The sequence below is a fragment of the Dreissena polymorpha genome, chromosome 4 (assembly GCF_020536995.1).
Source record: "Dreissena polymorpha isolate Duluth1 chromosome 4, UMN_Dpol_1.0, whole genome shotgun sequence".
Taxonomy (NCBI): domain Eukaryota; kingdom Metazoa; phylum Mollusca; class Bivalvia; order Myida; family Dreissenidae; genus Dreissena; species Dreissena polymorpha.
In genome coordinates this window covers 83,716,784-83,738,070 of record NC_068358.1, presented here as the reverse complement: position 1 = coordinate 83,738,070, position 21,287 = coordinate 83,716,784, and the positions used below count along the sequence as shown (strand labels likewise).

Below are 21,287 nucleotides of genomic sequence, written 5' to 3'. Positions count from 1 at the left end.
TTTACCCTAGGTTCGTCTGTCTGGGTCTGTACGTTACAGCCAACCACGGTGGGGACCTGTCTTCTCATCGAACTATGGTCTGGAGCGGCAGTTTCAAGTGGGCGATCACAGCTGACCTCGTTTTCAAGTTCTAGTCTAGCATTTTCTAGCTTGACATGCTCAAGTTCGGCTCTTATCCTATCCAAGTCACTTTGTTCTTGATGTGAAGCCATTGTGACGCTGAGTCGGGATGCTTTAAGGGTCGTCCCAATATATCCCACCGCTGCCACCAATTTTTGTAACGTGTCTACCGTTCCTTCGGGATATATATATATAATGGCTTTTCCTCGGGCTTTCCTTAGCCGTGTGATTTGATAAACAAATAATATAATTTGCCTCTATACAAGCCGGTTCCGTATGCCCTGTGCGACTTGGATTGCTTTGATCACTTGGGTTGACTTGGGTCGACTTGGGTCGACTTGGGTTGACTTGGGTCGACTTGGGTCGACTTGGGTCGACTTGGGTTGACTTGGGTCGACTTGGGTCGACTTGGGTTGACTTGGGTCGACTTGGGTTGACTTGGGTCGACTTGGGTTGACTTGGGTCGACTTAGGGTGTCTTGGGTGACTTGGGTCACCCCAGGTGTCTTACACCTATTGCAACGAGTCTGCAGTGTCTCCCCTCTGCGTTGCGAAAGGGAGACAATCAATGTCCCCCCTCTGCGTTTATGCAAGGAAGACATACGGTCAGTGTCTCCCCTCTGTGTTACGCAAGGGAGACAATCAATGTCCCCCCTATGCGTTTATGCAAGGAAGACAATCGGTCAGTGTTGTACAAGCGACACTCAGTAGCTTGACAGACTCAGGCTGACCTACGAGACCTGAAACGTGCACTGTCCTATATTACCAATGAAAACCTGTGACCCGGACAAAGGTATGAGTCTCTATTGAAGCTACCCATCAAGCTATGGTGTAGTGCGCAAAGTTGCTTAGGTCACTTCTACTCAAAAGGCATCCAAAGTCCCAGATAATTCCAATGGTATAAGGTCTCTAATTAATGCAACGTATTTAACGTTGTGAACTGTTCGACGATCGAACGCAGACTGCCCGCTCCCCGTATGTGTTTCAGAGTTTATTTACAGGTCCTACTGGCCTCTTCACGAGGTTACGGTAGCCCGACCTGTTAGACGATATATAGTCCATAAGAGCAGCGCTTTATATACTGATATATGTACCACGTGACCCGCTTGCTAAAGACATCACCCTACTATTTCATGTAAACACAACCCTACCGTTTCAAACAGTAATTGTATTATACTACTACTATATCCTGCAAAAACATATTGTGCATGTTTGTAACCGACTTGTATTATTAAATAATTAAATTATGTACATGAAAATACAATGATCAATCTTAAATACACACGCTATTTGCGTGGAACGTACCGAATAGTTAACGATTTGCCAACGGGAAACGTACTTTCGTTTTGATGTAAACAATATTAATGTACTCAAAGAATAATGAACCTAAAGGATAAAATACCGGCCAAAATCGTCACAATTGCATAGTTGGGTAATATTTTGGTTCTTTTTCATTCGGACGCATTAATGACCGCTGCCAGTGAGTGTTCACGAAATGTCATAACATCATGAATTTAAGGGATATTCAGTTGTTGTTTTATCTGTTTTGTTAACAGAAAGACTTAATATATCGGGAAACTTAAAGGTTTTTAATATTGAATTTATTTTTAGAAAGAGTTTTGCATTACTAGTATTTTTTTCTTTTTTAGACATATTGGATACATGTTTTTGTCTGTTTATTGTCATTTTAGGGATAATCTTGTATTCTGAATAAAAACAATTTTTCACATAGTTCTGACGTTCAGTCAGTTTAAGCTTGGTGATGTCATTATCAACGTGAAATATGACGTAATCACATCTTTTCGCGGAAGTCCTGGATCAAAATCGGCACTTTAATTGGTTTTTAATTAGAGTTCATTGTTTGTCCTGTTAAAAAAATATTCTTTTTGTAGCTGCCTTATCAGTATAGATAAGGACGTGTGATTTGGTTGTATAATGTCATAAGTAGCGATAACACAGGTTTAAACTTTTTCCCATGCACACTAAATCTAGCCCCATGCCTTCAGCGCCTACAACGCTTTGATTTATTTAGCCTTCGATTCAGCATTAATCATAGCATTATTTGCGCAATGTACTCTCGATTTCCTGTCAGCAGAATAAGACTGTTGTTTATTGACAAGAGAGCACCATAACGTAATACATCTATTTATTAACCCATATTAAATAATATCAGTGTAATTGTAAAACTTGTAGTGTAAGTTGTCGTTCCAGTAAACCATTATTTTTGCAGCGCGCGGTAAAACAAATAAATAACATCATCTGGAAACATTGATAGAAAGGTGCCATTATAAAAATACATAATTAAATTCCACAAATTCCGATATGAATTAATATTAAAAGAAAACTTAAAAAATTTAATACACCATATATTGAAATCTTATGTTTATTTTTATAGTTTGCGTGAGCACATGCATATGTATTAAATATGCAAATTCATTCACTTATCCAACCTGCCATGATGTATTATTACTTATTTAAAACGAGATTATACGATTTTTTATAGGTGTTTAATTGTAATATATTGATAAAATATGTTACAGTAACACAGAATAGGCAAAAAAAATTATACATTAAAGCCGTATTTCATAAAATGCAGCAATGACAAATTAGCGCCCCGAGCCGATTGTGACGTACATATTTTCCTTCAATAACCGAAGCATTCGTCTTTTTATTAGGATCGGAGTTAGTGTTCGTGTGTCGTATGAATACATATCGTTGCATGAATTTCAAATGAACCGTTAAACTAACTTTAAATTCACATCGTACATGTATGGTATACATGCTGGCGAATTCGACTGTACAGCCGTTTTCAATTTTAGAATTAAATATCTGGCTTATTTCGCATTTTTCGACACATGTTCTTCTTAACTTTTATTTTAATTTATATTGAAATATATATATAATTAGTTTTTTTACACATTTTATATAAATTCTTAAATATTTGACAAAATCGTATAATCTCGCTTTAAAAGAACACCATGTTTCGATGAATGTGTGTTCTATGCAGTTGTCAGCTTGCGCTAAACTTGTCAAATAATTTCAATTAATGAAAACCAGACAATGGTGGCAATGACATAATCGTTTCATCTGATAATTTTGTTCAATCGGATAGCCTTTAAAGGTTTTACTCATGATAGTGTGCATGTACTTTACTAATTTTTCAATAATGAAATCTCTGAACAGAAATCGATAGTGAATACGTTTGTCAGGCATTGCCTATAAGCCGTTGTTCCCGTTCTTATTTAATGCTTTCATCCCTTATAGAAAGGGGTTTAAATGACGTCTTCATTTCTGATAAATGTTGATACTTGCTGCACTGCGGTTCTTGTTGTTACTAGATATGCCAGCAATCTCGGATAACTCGACTCTTGAAAACCTGACATGATGAATTTTTTGTTATATTTCATTTAAATTTGCAATAATTATGATAATATGATAATTATTTTAAACAATAATTGTAAGCTTATGAATGATTATTCATTAGTAATTGGACTTACTCAGTTTTTGTTAAACTTGATATTAGCTCCCTTATTCGAATCAATGTAATGGCAACATTTTATATGCATCATTTTCCTAAAATGTTATCAAGTGGATTATTTTTAGTTACAATAAGTATACATGTACTACATTTTTAATATACATAACGACGGAATGAAACTGAAGCATTGTTCTATAGTTTGATATTCCTGGCTACATAACGCAATACATATGTAAAATTTAATATATCAAAATATTGTTTCAAACCTACTTATGCCAGTCTTGTTTGCGTTTTGTTCGGTAAGTAAGCAAAGCCTCAATTTTAATTATGAAGGCCCCTTTTTAATTAAGAGATAGAAACCAGGTTTGTTGTTCCTACTAACTACTAAAACTTATTAACATTCTTACACGACATTATTTAAAAGAATCTGTCAGATTATGATATTAAACATTAACATCCCAAACTTATTATTTCTATCGTAATGCCTTTATGGTAAGCCTACATTTGCGACCATATTTTGATTCAACGCAGCAAACGATAGCTCTCGTTTAATCGATTATCGTGAAGTTTAATAAAACATTCCTTTTTGACTTGATTAATGACAGCAATTAAATGTTTTGTAACCCATAATTCGCTTCAGTCGTTTCGATTTAATTAAATTGTACATTAAAAATAAATGACATTGCATCGTGTTTATGTGTACTTAAACAAAAACTTTGTTTTCATACTAAACCGGATTTGCCCTGTTTTGACAGCCTTGTGATAACCTTTTAAACAGCAATCGCTTCTTCATAATAAATTTAACTTCAATTTTGTTTTCTAGAACTTGTGTGTGTTTTTTTTTTAATGATTAATACACGTAGTCCATGATGTTGACGTCATTAGTGTGCCTCATTTGCATATCGTGCTGTATTGTAAATGGCTAAATATGTGCGGTTTGTTTTGTTTTACTTTTTAAAGTCTAGTTTTAAAAACAGTTTGTATTAAATTTTGGTGATGAAGCAATTTGTCAATTCCATACCATTAGCAAAATCCACATCTCTATCGCCGCTTAATGTGATGTCCGGAGGAAAGAATTAAAAGGGTGGTCTTCTGTCGAGCCCCCCCCCCCCCTCCCACCTAACCCCATGTCCTATAGCTTTTTATACAGGCTCACAGGTTTCGGTTTTTCATTTTTATTTTTTTCCTCAGTGGTTTTTAGTCCCTGCATTCTTTGAGGATGTGTGCAGCCGTTTGGTCGGCTTTTCCACAGGAGGCCCTTTAGATACGGCATGAGGTGGACACTCTTGTACTTGTGGCAATTTTTTATATTGAGCCATGTACGCAGTCAGATAATGATCTCCTGTTAAAGTCCAGACATGTACTGGTAGCTGTCCTGCGGTAGTTAAGTTCAGAACATGCAGTTGATTATCATGTTAATTACTTCTACACTGACTCTGCTCTCAGTTTTGCTATTGTTTCTGGCTCCTCATCATGTACGTGTAAAATGCAGTGAGATGGATCCACTTGAGAACATTTCTGAATGACTTGATGTTGTGTAGTGCTTCTCGGAGGGGAGGCATATTTGTAGACTTATGCTACTTCCTGGACTGACACGCATTTAAGTGGGGTGGTCTGATGGTATTGGGTTTTCCTGCCTGTCCATCTGGGTATTGCACGTAAGTTCCAGCTCCCCCTCTCTCGATTGTGTCTGTTGCTTTACCATGTATTAATGCCCTTATCCATGCTTTTTTTTAAACATGGTCAGCGTTCGGGCTTTTTTATTCGCATCACTGTTCTCGTCCTTTTAGGTAGGATTGCATCTCTGTGTATTTGCCCTCGTAGTTGTAGTTCGTGAGTGCAGTTCAGTGGCTCAAGCCGATGTTTACGCTCTTTCACCATTGCATTGCTTTCTTCTATTTTAACTTCTGCAGAACCTGATGTCGAAATCGGAAAAGGTTATATTGCATATTGGAGGCAAATTTTAGAAAATTTTAATCAAGTCATGTTTCCAAGTGAAACCCGATTTCTGATACATTATCTTAATACAAGTGCCTCAGTACAATATGTATCAATATTAATCAGGAAAGATGGTATTATAAAAACCATTTCTATTTGGAATGAACGCTTTAATTAAAAACTTGACCATAGCAGCATTTAGTCATTAGGGCAATGACTGACAATTTACTGTCGCTCTCTGTATAGGGATTTCACTATTGTTGTAGAAAATTCAGTGTAAGAAGTTTAAAATAAAATTATAATTATAATGAGATTGAACAATTATGTTATGGCAACAAACTATCAGATTGACCGATAATGTTTTGGCCACAACTGTCTGGTTTTTCTGAATTGAAATTACTTAACCATTTTTTGAGTAGTTGGTAAAAAAAAGGATCACAATTAATAGAACATACGTTTCATTAAAACATGATATTCTTTCAAATCGAGTTACATTACATATAAAATCATGGCATGTTAAATGAGTGAATTAATTGTATTCTAAGCGTAGCGAGGTTTTAATGAATTAATATTGTCACGAGCCGAGTGGTAGCTGTGTTTTTTGTCTAATTTTATTCTGTCAGATTTCTGTACCACACTTTTTTATGCATATTTTCACTTTAACATGGAACACAATAAACAGAAAACTTAATAAAACTATTTGGCCCTAGTTCCTTGTGATATTACAAGAAAATGTTAACTCAAGATTTGTAACATTTCACAATGTATTCATTTGTAATAAATGACAACTTTCAATGTACATATAACTCCAATAAGACCTACAATTCATAAGTAGTTCATCATAGAATTGTAGTAGTATTCAAATTCAGTTACTACAGAAAGTATTTGCACTCTTTATTTAATATGACATTAAACAAATAAATGTGTAGCTTAAATTTTAATAGCCAATCTGTATAATTTAAATGAAATGTCGTTTCTTTGAATAACAAAATAAAATAGGTTTCATACCTAGGAAATCAAAGTTCAGAGTCCTCAAATGAGACTGTTCAGTGCCTTTTATACTCTCCAGAAGCGCACGCACGACATTGTGCAATATTAACATAAAAGTGCACCTATGAAATGTGCACATAAAGCGCACAATAAAACGCTCAGTAAATCGCACAAGAGCGCACAAAAGAATTTGAGCTTCCTTGACACCGGTAATGTCACTCGTCTTAAACTTCTGACATTATTAAAATCAAAGAATAGCCAAGTACATATCAATTAAATACATACATCATTTATAAAGACGACTATTACCTTTTTATTAGATAATATTGGTTTGATTATGAGTTTTAAGGAAATTATTTCATATGACTAACCTGTCAAAGTACTGTAGTCAGTGTAAACTACACAGAATGCACTTTTGTCAGCATCAGGAAATCAACTTCCTGCATTTACAAAATGGCGGCCACATGAACAGACGTTAATACAAGGAGACATTTTAAAAGGATATTACAAATAATAAAGAAGTGCAAAAGGTAGACATCGGCTGTTATCAGATCTAACTACAACAAAGCTTCTTATAAAAGCAGTAAATAACAGTGACCTACTCATTTAGTTTCAAACTCTAACACTAAAACGAAAAATATGCACGAACATGTACACAAAAAAAGTCATGTTAAAATGATCGATCTAGGGCATGACAATATGATCATATATTAAAATCAAAATAGCTCCAACTTGATACATTAATTTGATAAATTGAAGCACGACATCACTACCGAAACATTGGTGCAATGTTGCGTTAAACTATAAACGGATTTGCATTTATGATTATTGTATTTTCTAGATTTTTATGTGTAAATCTTTAATTGTACACGAAAAAGTAATAATTAAATAAGCATACCTGCTTCATTTCCACTAAATATAGATAATCATAAAATAATCCATATTTTCTCTTTATGAAGAATATATTTATATGGTTAATATCATATATTGTTTAATTTTAAGAAAGTATTTACGACATATTTAGTCATTTCAAGTCAAAATTCGGTATAGCATCCAAATAATTAGTTTTTCCACCTGGAAAACCCGGTTGAAATGTGGTCCCGAGGTCAAATTAACGTAATGACAACATTTTCTATGCATCATTTTTCAAAAATGTAATAAAGTATATTACTTGTTTTGATTTGATAAGGATACTGTGTGGTTATGAATGCATTTATTGAAATAGTGACGTAATGAAAATTAAGATTTGTTCTATAGTTTAATACTCCTGGCGATTAAACAAAATAAATAAAAAAATTAAATTAACATCAAAATTTAACATTCAGCTATAAAATCAAAATGTTTTAAGACTACTAATGTCAGTCTTGTTCGCATTTGTTTGTTTTTTTTTCGGTAAGTAAGCCAACGGTCAATTTTAATTATGTAGGCATCTTTTTACATAAGTATTAAAAAATATGTGCGTAAATTCCAAAAGCGTACTTACATTCGTTCAAGACATTATTTAAAAGAATTTGTTAGATTATAATATTAAAATATTTAACCCCAAAAACATTATTTTTGTCGTGATGCTCAAACTATTTTGGGCCTTTCATAAGCGACAGGTTTGTTCACGAAGACCTTATTTTACGTCAATTCGGTTAAATAAAACATACCTTTTTGATATGATTAATAATAGCAACAAAACATTCACTGAATTCGCTTCAGTTGTTTCAATTTAAAGAGTTTGACATTTACAACGAATGAACTTGTATCGTGTTAGTATGTACTTTGTATTCCTGCTAAACCGGGTTTGCTCTGTTTTTAATTGACTTAGTTGTGATAACCTTTGAAATAATGTAGTACAGGTAAATATGTTATCTCCCTTTTTATATAAGGCATATTTACTTTTTGTGTGAATTATTTCCTCTGTAGTGTGCGTTTACCCATGAAAGCTGATGCAAAACCTGTACTTGTCATGTCCAATCATAATCAAGAATTAGTCCGATGCAAGATGCTCATTGGCCAACCTGTATCGATTGTTTTGTTTAGTGTTTTTTTTTTTCGTTCTAACTGTCTTGGTCTACGTCTCCAATAAAATGGAAATAATTCTCCATGGACTTTGTTTACCATGTGCCCCCTCCACGCCACTCTTACTACAATAGCAATCGCTTCTTCATAATAAATTAAATTACAAATCTATTATTTGTTCTAGAACAATTTCATGTGTGTAATGTTCAATACACACCGACCATGTTGACGTAAACAGGATGTCTAATTTGCATATTGGTATGTATGGAAGCATATTTGTGCCACCACTTAACAACTTAAAATAACATGAAAATAATAGAGGATTTCGCGAAAAAGAAATTCTTTTCGCGAAAACAGATAAATTTTCACGTAAATAAATATATTTTGTTAACACGAATTTATGCATGTTAGTGCTCTAAACTGCCAACACATACAGATAAAATGTTCATGAAAATAATGGAAAATTTCGCAAAACAAATAACTTTTCTCGAAATCAGATAACTTCATGAAATTATGAATATTAATTCGCGAAAGATGCCAGTTATATAAAAATAGATGCTCTTCAATTGGTGAACATTGTCTTTATCCTACAGACCAAGAACTGGAGTGTACGTGCATACTATAGCAAGTAGTAAGTTTCCTTTTATTGTTTTATTTTTTATGTAAATGCATCTTTGTTGACGAAAATACATGAAGCTGTCTTTACATATTTATTTTCAGACACAAAAATGGAAATTACTGGGTGACAAATGGATGTGCGATTTTTCTGTATTCATTAATGCAACAGTCTATACAGTGTCAATGTCACATTTAGAGTTCAAAGGTCGAAAACGGTACAGTACCAATTTCCCCCTTTGGAAAGCCACCTGTTAGACCATTGGATTTTTTATTTGAATAATAGATCTCTAATTTTCTTTATGGTAATTCCAGATCATGCCCGCATACGATATTCAGGACGCCGATCTTCGGGGTATGTCATCATCACAGCTTATTGTTTTGTATCGTCAGAGAGGTTATTCTATACGTGAAATTCTTGGAGTTATGGCCATACGACATGGAACAATAACAAGCGAACGATCAATTTTCCGAGTCTTGAGACGTTACCGCCTGACTAGAGGCCAAAGTCAGCACAGTCTCGACGAAATTATTCAAGAAATATTGCTTGAGTTATCAGCTTCCGGTGAAAATGCTGGTTACCGGCAAATGCGTCAAAGACTCCTGATTAATCATGGACTTGCAGCTACATTTGAGATGGTTCGTCTTATTTTAGGACTCATTGATTCACAAGGTGCTGCCGATGTACATATCTAGCTTTTATTTAGATTACATTAGGGAAATTGATGGCATTCCAGTTCGGGTTTACGGTGACGCGGTATAGAAAATTCTATTGTCCGTGATGTGCAAATGGAATTACGATGGACAGACGCAGATCAGTACCAGGGGATCCAAAGCTTCGTCTATGTTTCATCTAACAGAAATGTCTGAATTGAGAGGTTTTGGCGAAGTCTTAGAGAAATGTGTGGAAATGTCTGGATGAACCATTTTAAAGATATGAGTGATTTCGGATTACTGGACACATCTGATAGTGTGCACTTAGAATGCATTAGATATTGTTTTCTTCTTGTCATAAGTAAAGACCTGAATGAAGTTTGCAATATTTGGAATACTCATTGTGTTCGTCGAAATAACCGAATTTCATGTCCTGCATGAAAACCTGAGGTGTTGTTCTTTCAGCCAGAAGTACATGGCGCAAGAGATTGTAAAATATCACTGGTTGACCAAAGGGAATTAAATGATGTGGAACGGGAGTATTCTCAACGCCCTCCAGAACTTGGTGTATCACAAGAGTTCCTGACAATTGCAAGAGCAGCTGTCGGAGATTTGAATCTTCAATACCCACCTAGAAACAGAGAAGAAGGAACAGAGCTTTTTGCTGCAATAATCATGTACATTGAACGCCTCGTTTAACACGGAAATGAAACAAAAATGAACTTAATGATACTTCCTTACAAGCTGGCTAACTTGTGCATTAGTTGACAAAATGTCAATTAATAGATATAGTTGTGTCTGAAAGCAGAGCAAGTACTAGTTTTAAACAAGCTGTTGGCTTTGTATGCGTTGTCATTGCCATGTATGATTGTGTGTCAATAAAACAATACATGTTTTGTCAGTTTCGCTTTAAAATATCATTTAATATGTTGCCAAAATGCTAGCTTTATTTGTTATGAACACCCTGAAATAAAAATAAAACACAAACCAGGTTACGGTGTATATGGAATCAATACCGTCACGGGGGAAGTACTGTTACACGAAGGGTAGAGTGTCTGAAAATATAATTTCTGGATCACTGCACTGTTTGCGTAACACTTTCAAATGGCATATGAACGATGGAATGCTTCTGTTCTGCCCATGTGTGGTAATCGCCCTTATACTGTCAAATAGTTATAAAATTTTTGGGCATACGGTATGAACAATGCAACACAAGGTGAGCCTTGAGACGATTCTGTAAAGACTAAAGATAAACGAGAGAAACTGACTCATTACGACTGTCAAATTTGATATCATTGTTTCTTGCAGTCGTGTCAGAGGGCTGTCAGGTGTCATTTTCTCGTGCTCCCTTGAATGCAGGGGTTGTCATAAGGCACTTCTCGTCTTGCATTGTTCCTCCAATGTGGGGTGAGAATAGCAGTTTTATGACATACAATAAGAGTGTTTCATATCCAAACTAATTTTTATTATGCAGTAGTGTACATGTGACCTTGACCTTTGAGTAACATACCTCAAACACACCAGTAAACATGGATAAATACATCAATAGTTATGTACAACTAACTATTTGTTAAGGTACAACTACACAGAGTATGCGAAAGTGCAAAGGTAAGTCAGAGGTGGCTGTATTAGTTGAATTTGTTTGATGGTAATCAAGCTGATATTTAAACAAGAACCGTTCGACATCCACACACTCGACTTTTCTCAGGGCAGTGCTAGATTATTATTATAAAATGAAAATCTAAGTGAACAAATATACGTTGAAAATGGGGTATAATTCTGCCAAAATATTTCTTGGATTATCTGTCTTGCAAGTTGGTGTTCTCCTTTTGATAGTTAACAACAGCCCATTGTATAAAACTTGGATATCTTATCCGCCGGTTATCTTTGCGCACTGCTTAAATTTGTCCAAATTGGTTAAGACCTTAGTTAACTTTAACAACAACAAAACAATATCCAAAGCATGTAATGGTCTCGCGAATCTTTTTATACAACTGGAATCCAAATTAAATTATCCAAACACCAGAGATATTGAAAAAGATAACCAATGATAACTTTTATCAAAGTTTACACAACTGGCTGCAAGTGTTCAAAGTTAGAGGTGAAAACCTTTGATAGTTGTTGAAAAATGGACACCAGTCACACACTTAAACAAGACTGATGTCCTCAACTACAATGGTCTGACAACAATAACTCAACATGCGTCGAAAAGTAGAGCTAAAACACATAAACATGATTAAGTCAAGCAAGGGCAAATAAAATTAATAATGACACTGTTTATTTTAGAAAAAAATTTATATAAAATAAGACAGACTTTTTGTCATATCACAGCATAGCAATCAATGTGAAATCAATGTTATCAAAAAGGTAAGAAAATAATAAGAAAAAAAAACACAAGAACTTCGCGGACGAAATTGTGCTACGGACACAGGCAGGACATGAAACATTGTACAATAAATAGAGATTTAACCTATAAGTCTTAGTGTGACCTTGACCTTGTGGGTAGGGACCTGGCTGTTAAGCATGACACACTGGACAATCATGATGAACCTTTGTGCCGAGTTAAATAAAATTCACTTGAAAGATGACGAAGTTATTCTCCAGACACGAATGAAACATGAAACTGTATCATATATGGAGATTTGACCTATAAGTGTGACCTTGACATTATAGGTAGGTACCTGGGTGTTTAACGCGACACATTGTCTAATGATGGGGAACAATAGTACCAAGTTAAATGAAATGCGCTTAATAAATTACAAAGTTATGCTCCGGACACGAAACATTGTACCATATAATCATATATGGACATTTGACCTATAAGAGTGACCTTGACCTTGGAGGTAGGGACCTGGGTGTTAAGAGCGACACATAGTCTAATGATGGGGAAAAAAATTAGAACCAAGTTAAATGAAATGCGCTTAATAAATGACGAAGTTATGCTCCAGACACGAAACATTGTACCATATAATCATATATGGACATTTGACCTATAAGAGTGACCTTGATCTTGGAGGTAGGGACCTGGGTGTTAAAAGCAACATATAATCTAATGATGGGAAACATTTGTGCCAAGTTAAATGAAATTTGCTTGATAAATGACGAAGTAGGGCTCAGGACACAAAAGCTTGTATCATATTGTCATATATAGACATTTGACCTATAAGTGTGACTTTGACCTTGGAGGTACGGACCTAGGTGTTAAGCGTTACTCATCGTCAAATGATGGGTAACATATGTGCCACGTTAATTAAAATTTGCTTAATAAATGACGAAGTTATGCTTTGGACACAAAAAATTGTATCATATTGTCATATATAGACATTTGACCTATAAGTGTGACCTTGGTCTTGGAGGTTATGACCTGGGTGTTGAACGTGACACATCGTTTAATTATGGGGGACATTTGTGCCAAGCTAAATGAAATTCGCTTGATAAATGACGAAGTTATGCCCCGGATACGGAACACTATATCATATTGTCATATATGGACAGTTGACCTATAAGTGTGACCTTGAAATCGGGGGTAGGAACCTGGGTGTTAAGCGCGACAAATAGGCAAATGATGGGGAACATTTGTGCCAAGTTAGATGAAATTTGCTTGATAAATGAAGATGTTATGTTTCGGACACAAACATTATATTATCATAGAGTCATATATAGACATTTGACCTATTAGTGTGACCTTGACTTTGAAGAATGGGACATGGTTGTTATGTGCCACTCATCATCAAATAATGGGGAACATTTGAGCCAAGTTAATTAAAATTTGCTTGATAAATGACAAAGTTATGCTTCGGACACCAAAAACTGTATCATATTGTCATAAATAGATATTTGACCTATAAGAGTGACCTTGACCTTGGAGGTAGGGACCCTGGTTTGTAAAGCGCGACATATCGTCTTATGATGGGATCACTTTTGCCAAGTTAAAAGAAATTTGCTTGATAAATGACGAAATTATGCTCTGGACGCGAAACACTATCATATTGTCATATATGGACAGTTGATCTATAAGTGTGACCTTGAAATTGGGGGTAGGAACCTGGGTGTTAAGCGCGATAAATAGGCAAATGATGGGGAACATGTGTGCCAAGTTAGATGAAATTTGCTTGATAAATGAAGATGTTATGTTTCGGACACAAAACATTATATCATATAGTCATATATAGATATTTGACCTATTAGTGTGACCTTGACTTTGAAGAATGGGACATGGTTGTTATGTGCCACTCATCATCAAATAATGGGGAACATTTGAGCCAAGTTTATTAAAATTTGCTTCATAAATGACAAAGTTATGCTTCGGACACCAAAAACTGTATCATATTGTCATAAATAGATATTTGACCTATAAGAGTGACCTTGACCTTGGAGGTAGGGACCCTGGTTTGTAAAGCGCGACATATCGTCTTATGATGGGGATCACTTTTGCCAAGTTAAAAGAAATTTGCTTGATAAATGACGAAATTATGCTCTGGACGCGAAACACTATCATATTGTCATATATGGACATTTGACCTTTAAGTGTGACATTGATCTTGGGGGTAGCAATCTTAATTTACGGCGAGACACATCGTCTAATAGTAGGGAGCCTTCGTTGCAGGATGAGTGAAATTTGATTAGTGATAAATGGCAGAGTTATGATCCGGACAAAAAAGGGACGGACACACAGAGGGACGGACGATCGCGATTCCCATATCCCCCTCCGACCTATCAGGGGGGATAACAACTTAAACTGAAGGATATAAAATGCGAAAAAAACTTGAAAATTTGTGTAATACAGAACTATTTCAAACTCTTCACAGACAGTCCTTTTAAACTGAGTAAGCTTTATTTAATAATCTTAAAGATGACAATGTATAACATTTATGTTCATTGGTATTTGCTATTTTTTTTATTAAAATGTTACTAAAAGTATACATTAACATTGTATTAAATGTTCCTAAAAGAATACATTTTTTATCAGAAAACTTAAGTTTTAACTTTGTTCTCAAGAATAAAATTCTAAAAAAATTACCGTTTTACATAAAGGGACACAGTTTCCTTTTCATTAGCAGGAATATTTCTACCAGCTATCAAGCAATGTTTGGATGAATTGAAAATGTATTTTATAGTTAATTTTACAATATTCATTATTTTCAGCCTTATCAAAAATGACTTCCATTGTCATAAATTTGTTCATTTGACACTATTGCTTAAATATACACTTTCATTGTGTAAAAAATGAAATCTGGAAAAATTTCAACAAACTATGTTATATATAAAAATATCCAAATATTTACCAATGTAATGTCAATCTGACATTTAGAAATTTGAAATCAATATCCAAATTTGAACAAATTAATATCCACACTTAAGATGCCCTGGTTTAATAAGTGCTCTATAAGAATTGTAAAAACATAGCAATTATAAAACACAATCCAACAGTACACAAGTATACATGAATATATATGCTGGCATCTCATGTTTAAAACCCTCAAGTCAAATATACAAGGCCAAGATGGCGCTAAATAAGTCTATGTAAAACTATTTACCAACAGGACAGCAAGAAAATCAAAAGAAGAAATACTTTGTGCTCAAGTGTGTAAAACCTAATTTCCAAAATAATGAAAAAACATCATAATATCATGAGTGTCACCCTCCTTGGGTATTTCTTAATACTTTTCATTAAATATTGATTAAAACTACATAGTACATAGTATGAGCTTGGTTACTGCTGTATAAAAAACCATCTGGGTTTTCATTGGTTAATCAATCGTACCCAACTACTCCCTCGCCATAAATCAGTCCAAGAAATATAGTTTTATTAAGTAAAACCGTTTTTTGACATGTTGAACTGACACTTGCAAATGGGCATATCGAACCCCTTTCTTTGCAGCTGCAAACGTAGCACAGCATGTGCTCACAGTCTAAAAAGGTATCGCAATATCTATCTCTGAAAATCTGGCATGTTGGAATTCTAGGATAGGTAATACTCTGAAAAGAAAAAAACAAAAACACTCACAAAAGACCATACTAACACTTTTAACACTTCATGTTAAATAATTTAGGTCTTACAAGGTTTTATAAAGTGCCTCAGACACAGCAAAAAGTAAAAAAAAGCTCTGGGACAGCTGTAACAAAAAATATAAGTTTACCAATGAAAACATTGATTTTTATGAATACGTGCCCTCCCAAACTATATTTATAAAAGAAGTGTAGAACAAACACATTTCAAACATTTTTAATAACAATTAATATCACTATATTATACAATTAATAGATCTATTTTGTATAAGTTAATTAAAACATACTAACAGACCACGCGTAGAACACCACGTTAGGTATTCACGTTAAAGGCTCTGAAGTGCATCTATTTTTAGATCTGGCAATTTTCGCGAATTTTTTAAGGTTTCGTGAAAAGTTTTCACGAAAAGTAAGGTTTCATGAAAAGTTATCTGTTTTCGAGATAAGTGATTTATTTTCGTAAAAACTTTTATTTATCTTTATGTGGTGGCAGTTTAGAGCACTAACAGGGAAAAATTCGTGTTAACATAATTTATTTTATTTTCGTGAACATTTATCTGTTATCGAGAAAAACGTTTTTTTTTCGCGAAATCCGCCATTATTTTCACGTTATTACATCTGGTAAGTAGTGGCACAAATATGCTTCCATAGGTATGCACTGAAAATTATCTAAATATTTGCTTTTCTTATTTTACTTGTTTGAGGTCTAGATAAAAAATGGCATAATACACAGAATATGTTGTTGATAAATTTTGTGATATTAAACTCCCCCGATATGCAGAGTTTAAATGCATATTATTAAAAGACTTAGTTTGACAGTTGTGCAATCAATGCACAATTAACGTTTAATCGTTCAATATTTAGAGCATGTTGCACACATGAAACGGCCATTTGGTATACATTCACTATAAATGCAAATAGATCAAAATTATATCATAAAAAAAATAGTATCAATTTTCGTTATTAGCGAATTCGCATTTTCTGATGTCTTTATTATTATTAATAATAATATGATTATCATCATAAATAATATTAGACATATACCGACACAAAATAAACCACTATGGACAGTTTACTAAGATACCTTTTTTATAGCATATCATTCACTAAGTCGTATTTGTTTTATTGTCAAATACATCAAGACAAGTAGTTTTAAAATGTTTGTTTGATTTATAGATAATACATTATGAACAGTAAAAAAGCAGTACAGTATTTATGTGGCATTGTTATTCCAATATCGTTTTAACTTGCCCTACTTCGCGGCCGCGCGCCACCTCTGTTTTGAGACACAGGTGGGTAGCGTGTGGCTATGATATTAATTATTGAAAACATCATTTTGAATGATAAATAGTCATATTATAACGAAAAATTAACTTTTCTGAAAAAAAATATTTCACTATCAAATATATATATAACAAGGTATGCAACTCAAAATCAGCCCAAAACGGGGTGCATCGCTTTGAACAGCCATGTCTTCATCAATTGTGCAGCGATTTTCATGATCTCGGTCTTATTCAACGCAGAAATGAATTTCCTTTCTGGAAATGTATATGTCTTGCAATATTTTTACAAATGCTGGGTCAACTTTTAAGAAATAACACGATACACAACACGCATGACCCAGTTGACAGTGATCATGCTGTCTTTATGAATGAATTCTCTAGTTGTAAAGACACACCTCCGCATTGGACCAATGAAATCACTCGTATGTTTAAAATGTCAGTTAGTTGAAATGTATGTAAACACAGGTTTCAAACGGCGCTGGACAGTTAGTCTTGATGCAGAATGTAACGACAAAAACGGTAATAATGTTTTTTCAAACGTTTTATTGAATTATGGTATCGAACTGCATGAACTTTGTAGGGAAGTTGCCCTTTACTCCGTGAAGATTTCAGTCTAAAAGACAGCATGATCACTGTCAAGTGGGTCATGCGTGTTGTTTATCGTGTTATTTCTTAAAAGTTGACCCAGCATTTGTAAAAATATTGCAAGACATATACATTTCCAGAAAGGAAATTCATTTCTGCGTTGAATAAGACCGAGATCGTGAAAATCGCTGCACAATTGATGAAGACATGGCTGTTCAAAGCGATGCACCCCGTTTTGGGCTGATTTTGAGTTGCATACCTTGTTATATATATATTTGATAGTGAAATATTTTTTTCAGAAAAGTTAATTTTTCGTTATAATATGATAATTTATCATTCAAAATGATGTTTTCACCAATTAATATCATAGCCACACGCTAACCACCTGTGTTTTGAGATGCATTATTAAACGAGCCTATTCTACAGGTGTCGCAAAGGATCCGACGTTTTTTTTAATTATACAGATAAATCTGTAGAGCTTTACATGGGTGTGGTTATTGTTGTATTTTTTTTTTCAACATATTACGCATCCTTTTAAAATTCTTTTAGTACGATTCAGCGAAGATTTATTCATAAAGAAACATTAACTCAAAATTCGTGTGGAAAAGTGTAGACCTTTATAGGCTCTGACATGCGGAAGATTTTAAGAGTTAATCGATGTTTTTACCAGTGTGACTAGCAAATGTCCGTCCAATTAAATCCCTAAAGTCATCAGACGATTGCTTTCACCATAAACACGTTGCTTGAGAGATCAAAAATCTGAATACAATTGTTTCTTGTCTATCTAAAAGAGAATTGTGAATTCTTCCGAAAATTATGGAACTACTAAGGAAGTGGGACCAAGAAACGGAGGTGTGCAAATGCACGATATATGATTGAACAGTTGTATCACAATAATTTCATCACATTCCTTTAATTTGACAGATAATTTTCCTTTTTATATGTGTTTTTATTTCAAAGTTCATACGTAAACCGCATTTTTAAAATAACATGCACACGATATATACACAAAATGCCTGTATTTTATTATCTAAGAAAAGAACTAAGAAACATATTTAACACAGATTTTCCAATATATGTTATTATGTTAAACTCAATAAATCCAATAAATAAGTACCCACAATTTTCAAAACAGTTCATGTACAACATGTTTACACAGTAAGATTAACGTTTGCTTGCACGACTATTGTTGTCCCCTTATACAAATGTTTTCTTCACTAAAAAGCGACTAAAAAAACTGAATTAGGGGAAAATAAATTGTTTGTTTCCTTTAACATCTCGAATAAAATAGGATAGGTCGTTTTTACGCCTCTTTTTTTATTATAATTAAGTCATTTTCAATGACACAAATCATCAAGATCTCTTTGCAAAAGATGTTGCTGCATTTTTATGTAGACTTTAGTTTTTCGATTATATTTCATTATGATCATATTAAGAAAAAAAAGTTAGAAAAAAAGAAACAACCTGGAATACCACACAAAAGTGTATGATCGGTACAGAAACAACCTGGAATACCACACAAAAGTGTATGATCGGTACCGAAACAACCTGGAATACCACACAAAAGTGTATGATCGGTACCGAAAATTAGGGTCAGTCGGTCTAATGGAAGCAAACAAATTGGTATTGGACGCCTTGCGTAGTTTGCAGGAAATAATTAAAAACACCAATCAATATTGCAAAGCAATATACAATTGTTGTTGTTTTTCTATTAAAATGTGCATATTAGCCAACGTTTATATACTTTCGCGGTACTTGGGGTATCAAAAGCCATATATATCAATTCCCTTTTGTCGATGAGGTTATGTTGCTAATAATAGGTCACATTAAACAATTTACTAAAGTGCCTAGAAAGTTGGCATTACCTGGTTCACATGATTTCACACGCTCTGTGTGTGTTGATATTGACAACAGTTTACGTATACACGAAGTTATATATTAATTGTTGTAATTGTTGAAAGAAATCATTCTTATTAACAGAGCATTTATTAAAGTTCGAAAGTTCTATAGCGGATAACGAATAAATGATGAACAGGTGCGAACGTCCGGTCACTGAAATACTGAAATGCATCAAGCTATTCAAGGTTTATTTTTCTTACCTTTCAGACAAGCATTGAAACTTTAAAACAATCAATACATTATAAGAACATTATTAAGTCTGATCAGAGTATATCAAAACTTACGTAACTCCTATTATCGATTTAACAATTTAAGCAGATAAATGACAAATATAAGTCCTGGAAAAATCATACATAGAAACTATTTCATAAAAAATGGCATTTTAAAGGGACTTAACATGCGAATGGGCGCTATCTCCTGTTCTAAGCGCCACCTCCTTTTCATTGCTCCTTTTTTTAAGAATGCGCAATAATCTTTTAGATCGGTAAGAGGCTAATGTTTTTCTGAATTCAGCAGCGTGTTACTGTTCAAAGCAATCGTCTGATGACAATAGCGATTTAATTGGACGTGCGTTTCCTCGTCATACAGGCAAACAAAACCATCGATTTTCTTCTAAAAAAAACAAACCATGACGCAACTTATTCAGGTTCTCACGTTTACAAATAATCTGTGATTATTTTTTTCCATACATTAAAGGATGAATTATTCTCCCTGGATCGCACTACATAGCCCGATTTTAACGAGTGCGAAATCTGTTGAAAAACATAAAACCTACTAACCCTGCAGAATATACCGTGTATTTTAAAACTTCCAGTCCTTAATGTCTAATCTAAAGTAAAATTGGCTTGTTTATTTCCGCATTTCAAAAAAGAGATGGTGTCCGTGATTAACCCATTTATGCCTAGTGTCGAAAAAAGTCCTTGGCATGATGCGGCGTCTCATCAGGGTCTGTGCTGTTTGCTTAAAGGAATTTCTATAAGAAATATTTTAAAAATAGAAATAAATATTCTAGACATCCCTAATTTTGGAAATAAATTGATCCGATTTAGAATGATGGGAGAGTCCACTAGGCATAAATGGGTAAACGGCAATGTACTGATGTCAATACAGTATTCTGTTGTTAATTGTTTGGTAATTTGAAACAAATATAGCGTCTTTAGATTTCTAGTTTGGAACGAGATTTAAATAATTAAAATAGATCTTCAATTATATTGATTACTGGTGCTTTTATATCGCGTTATATCTACCAAACAGCTGATTCTTAAACGTGTAAGTGTGCTTTCAGTGCCCCTATGACCCTGAGAGCTATGCTAGTGGGCGTGTAAACTCCTGACAGGGTTTCCTAAGCTGGACAGGTTGAAGGTCAGGGGACAGACGAATATCAGTCACCTTTCCTTGAGGCTATAAAGTATTAAAAGGATCAAACGGATAGAAACAAAGGGCGGGAGACGCTCTCAAGCCTTGGTCGGCAAGCAAGCCGGAAGCACTGGGCAAAGGAGCGCATAACGACCGTGCAACGTTTTCCAATTAAACAAATTGACAACAATTGATCTTTGTATGATCCACTTCTGTCTGTAGAGTCCCCCAGAGATAGAGGAGTGCCGGATCCTGTACCTCAAAGGGTCCAATTTTAGCCACTGGATTTCGAACCGTCCCTGCGAAAATCCAGGCTACAGAGGCGGTGTGCAAATGCGACTGGCTGGAAAAGAA

General features: G+C 34.4%; 1 protein-coding gene across 1 annotated transcript in view; it reads right to left on the bottom strand.

Moving 5' to 3' along the window:
- LOC127878556 (solute carrier family 12 member 3-like) overlaps positions 1 to 212 on the bottom strand; it is a 39,528-nt gene extending 39,316 nt beyond the window's left edge. The window contains exon 1 of the mRNA XM_052425087.1: positions 6 to 212. Within this exon, the coding sequence (XP_052281047.1) occupies positions 6 to 212 (207 nt within the window). The remainder of the gene's footprint in view (positions 1 to 5) is intronic.
- Positions 213 to 21,287: the final 21,075 nt, after the last annotated feature.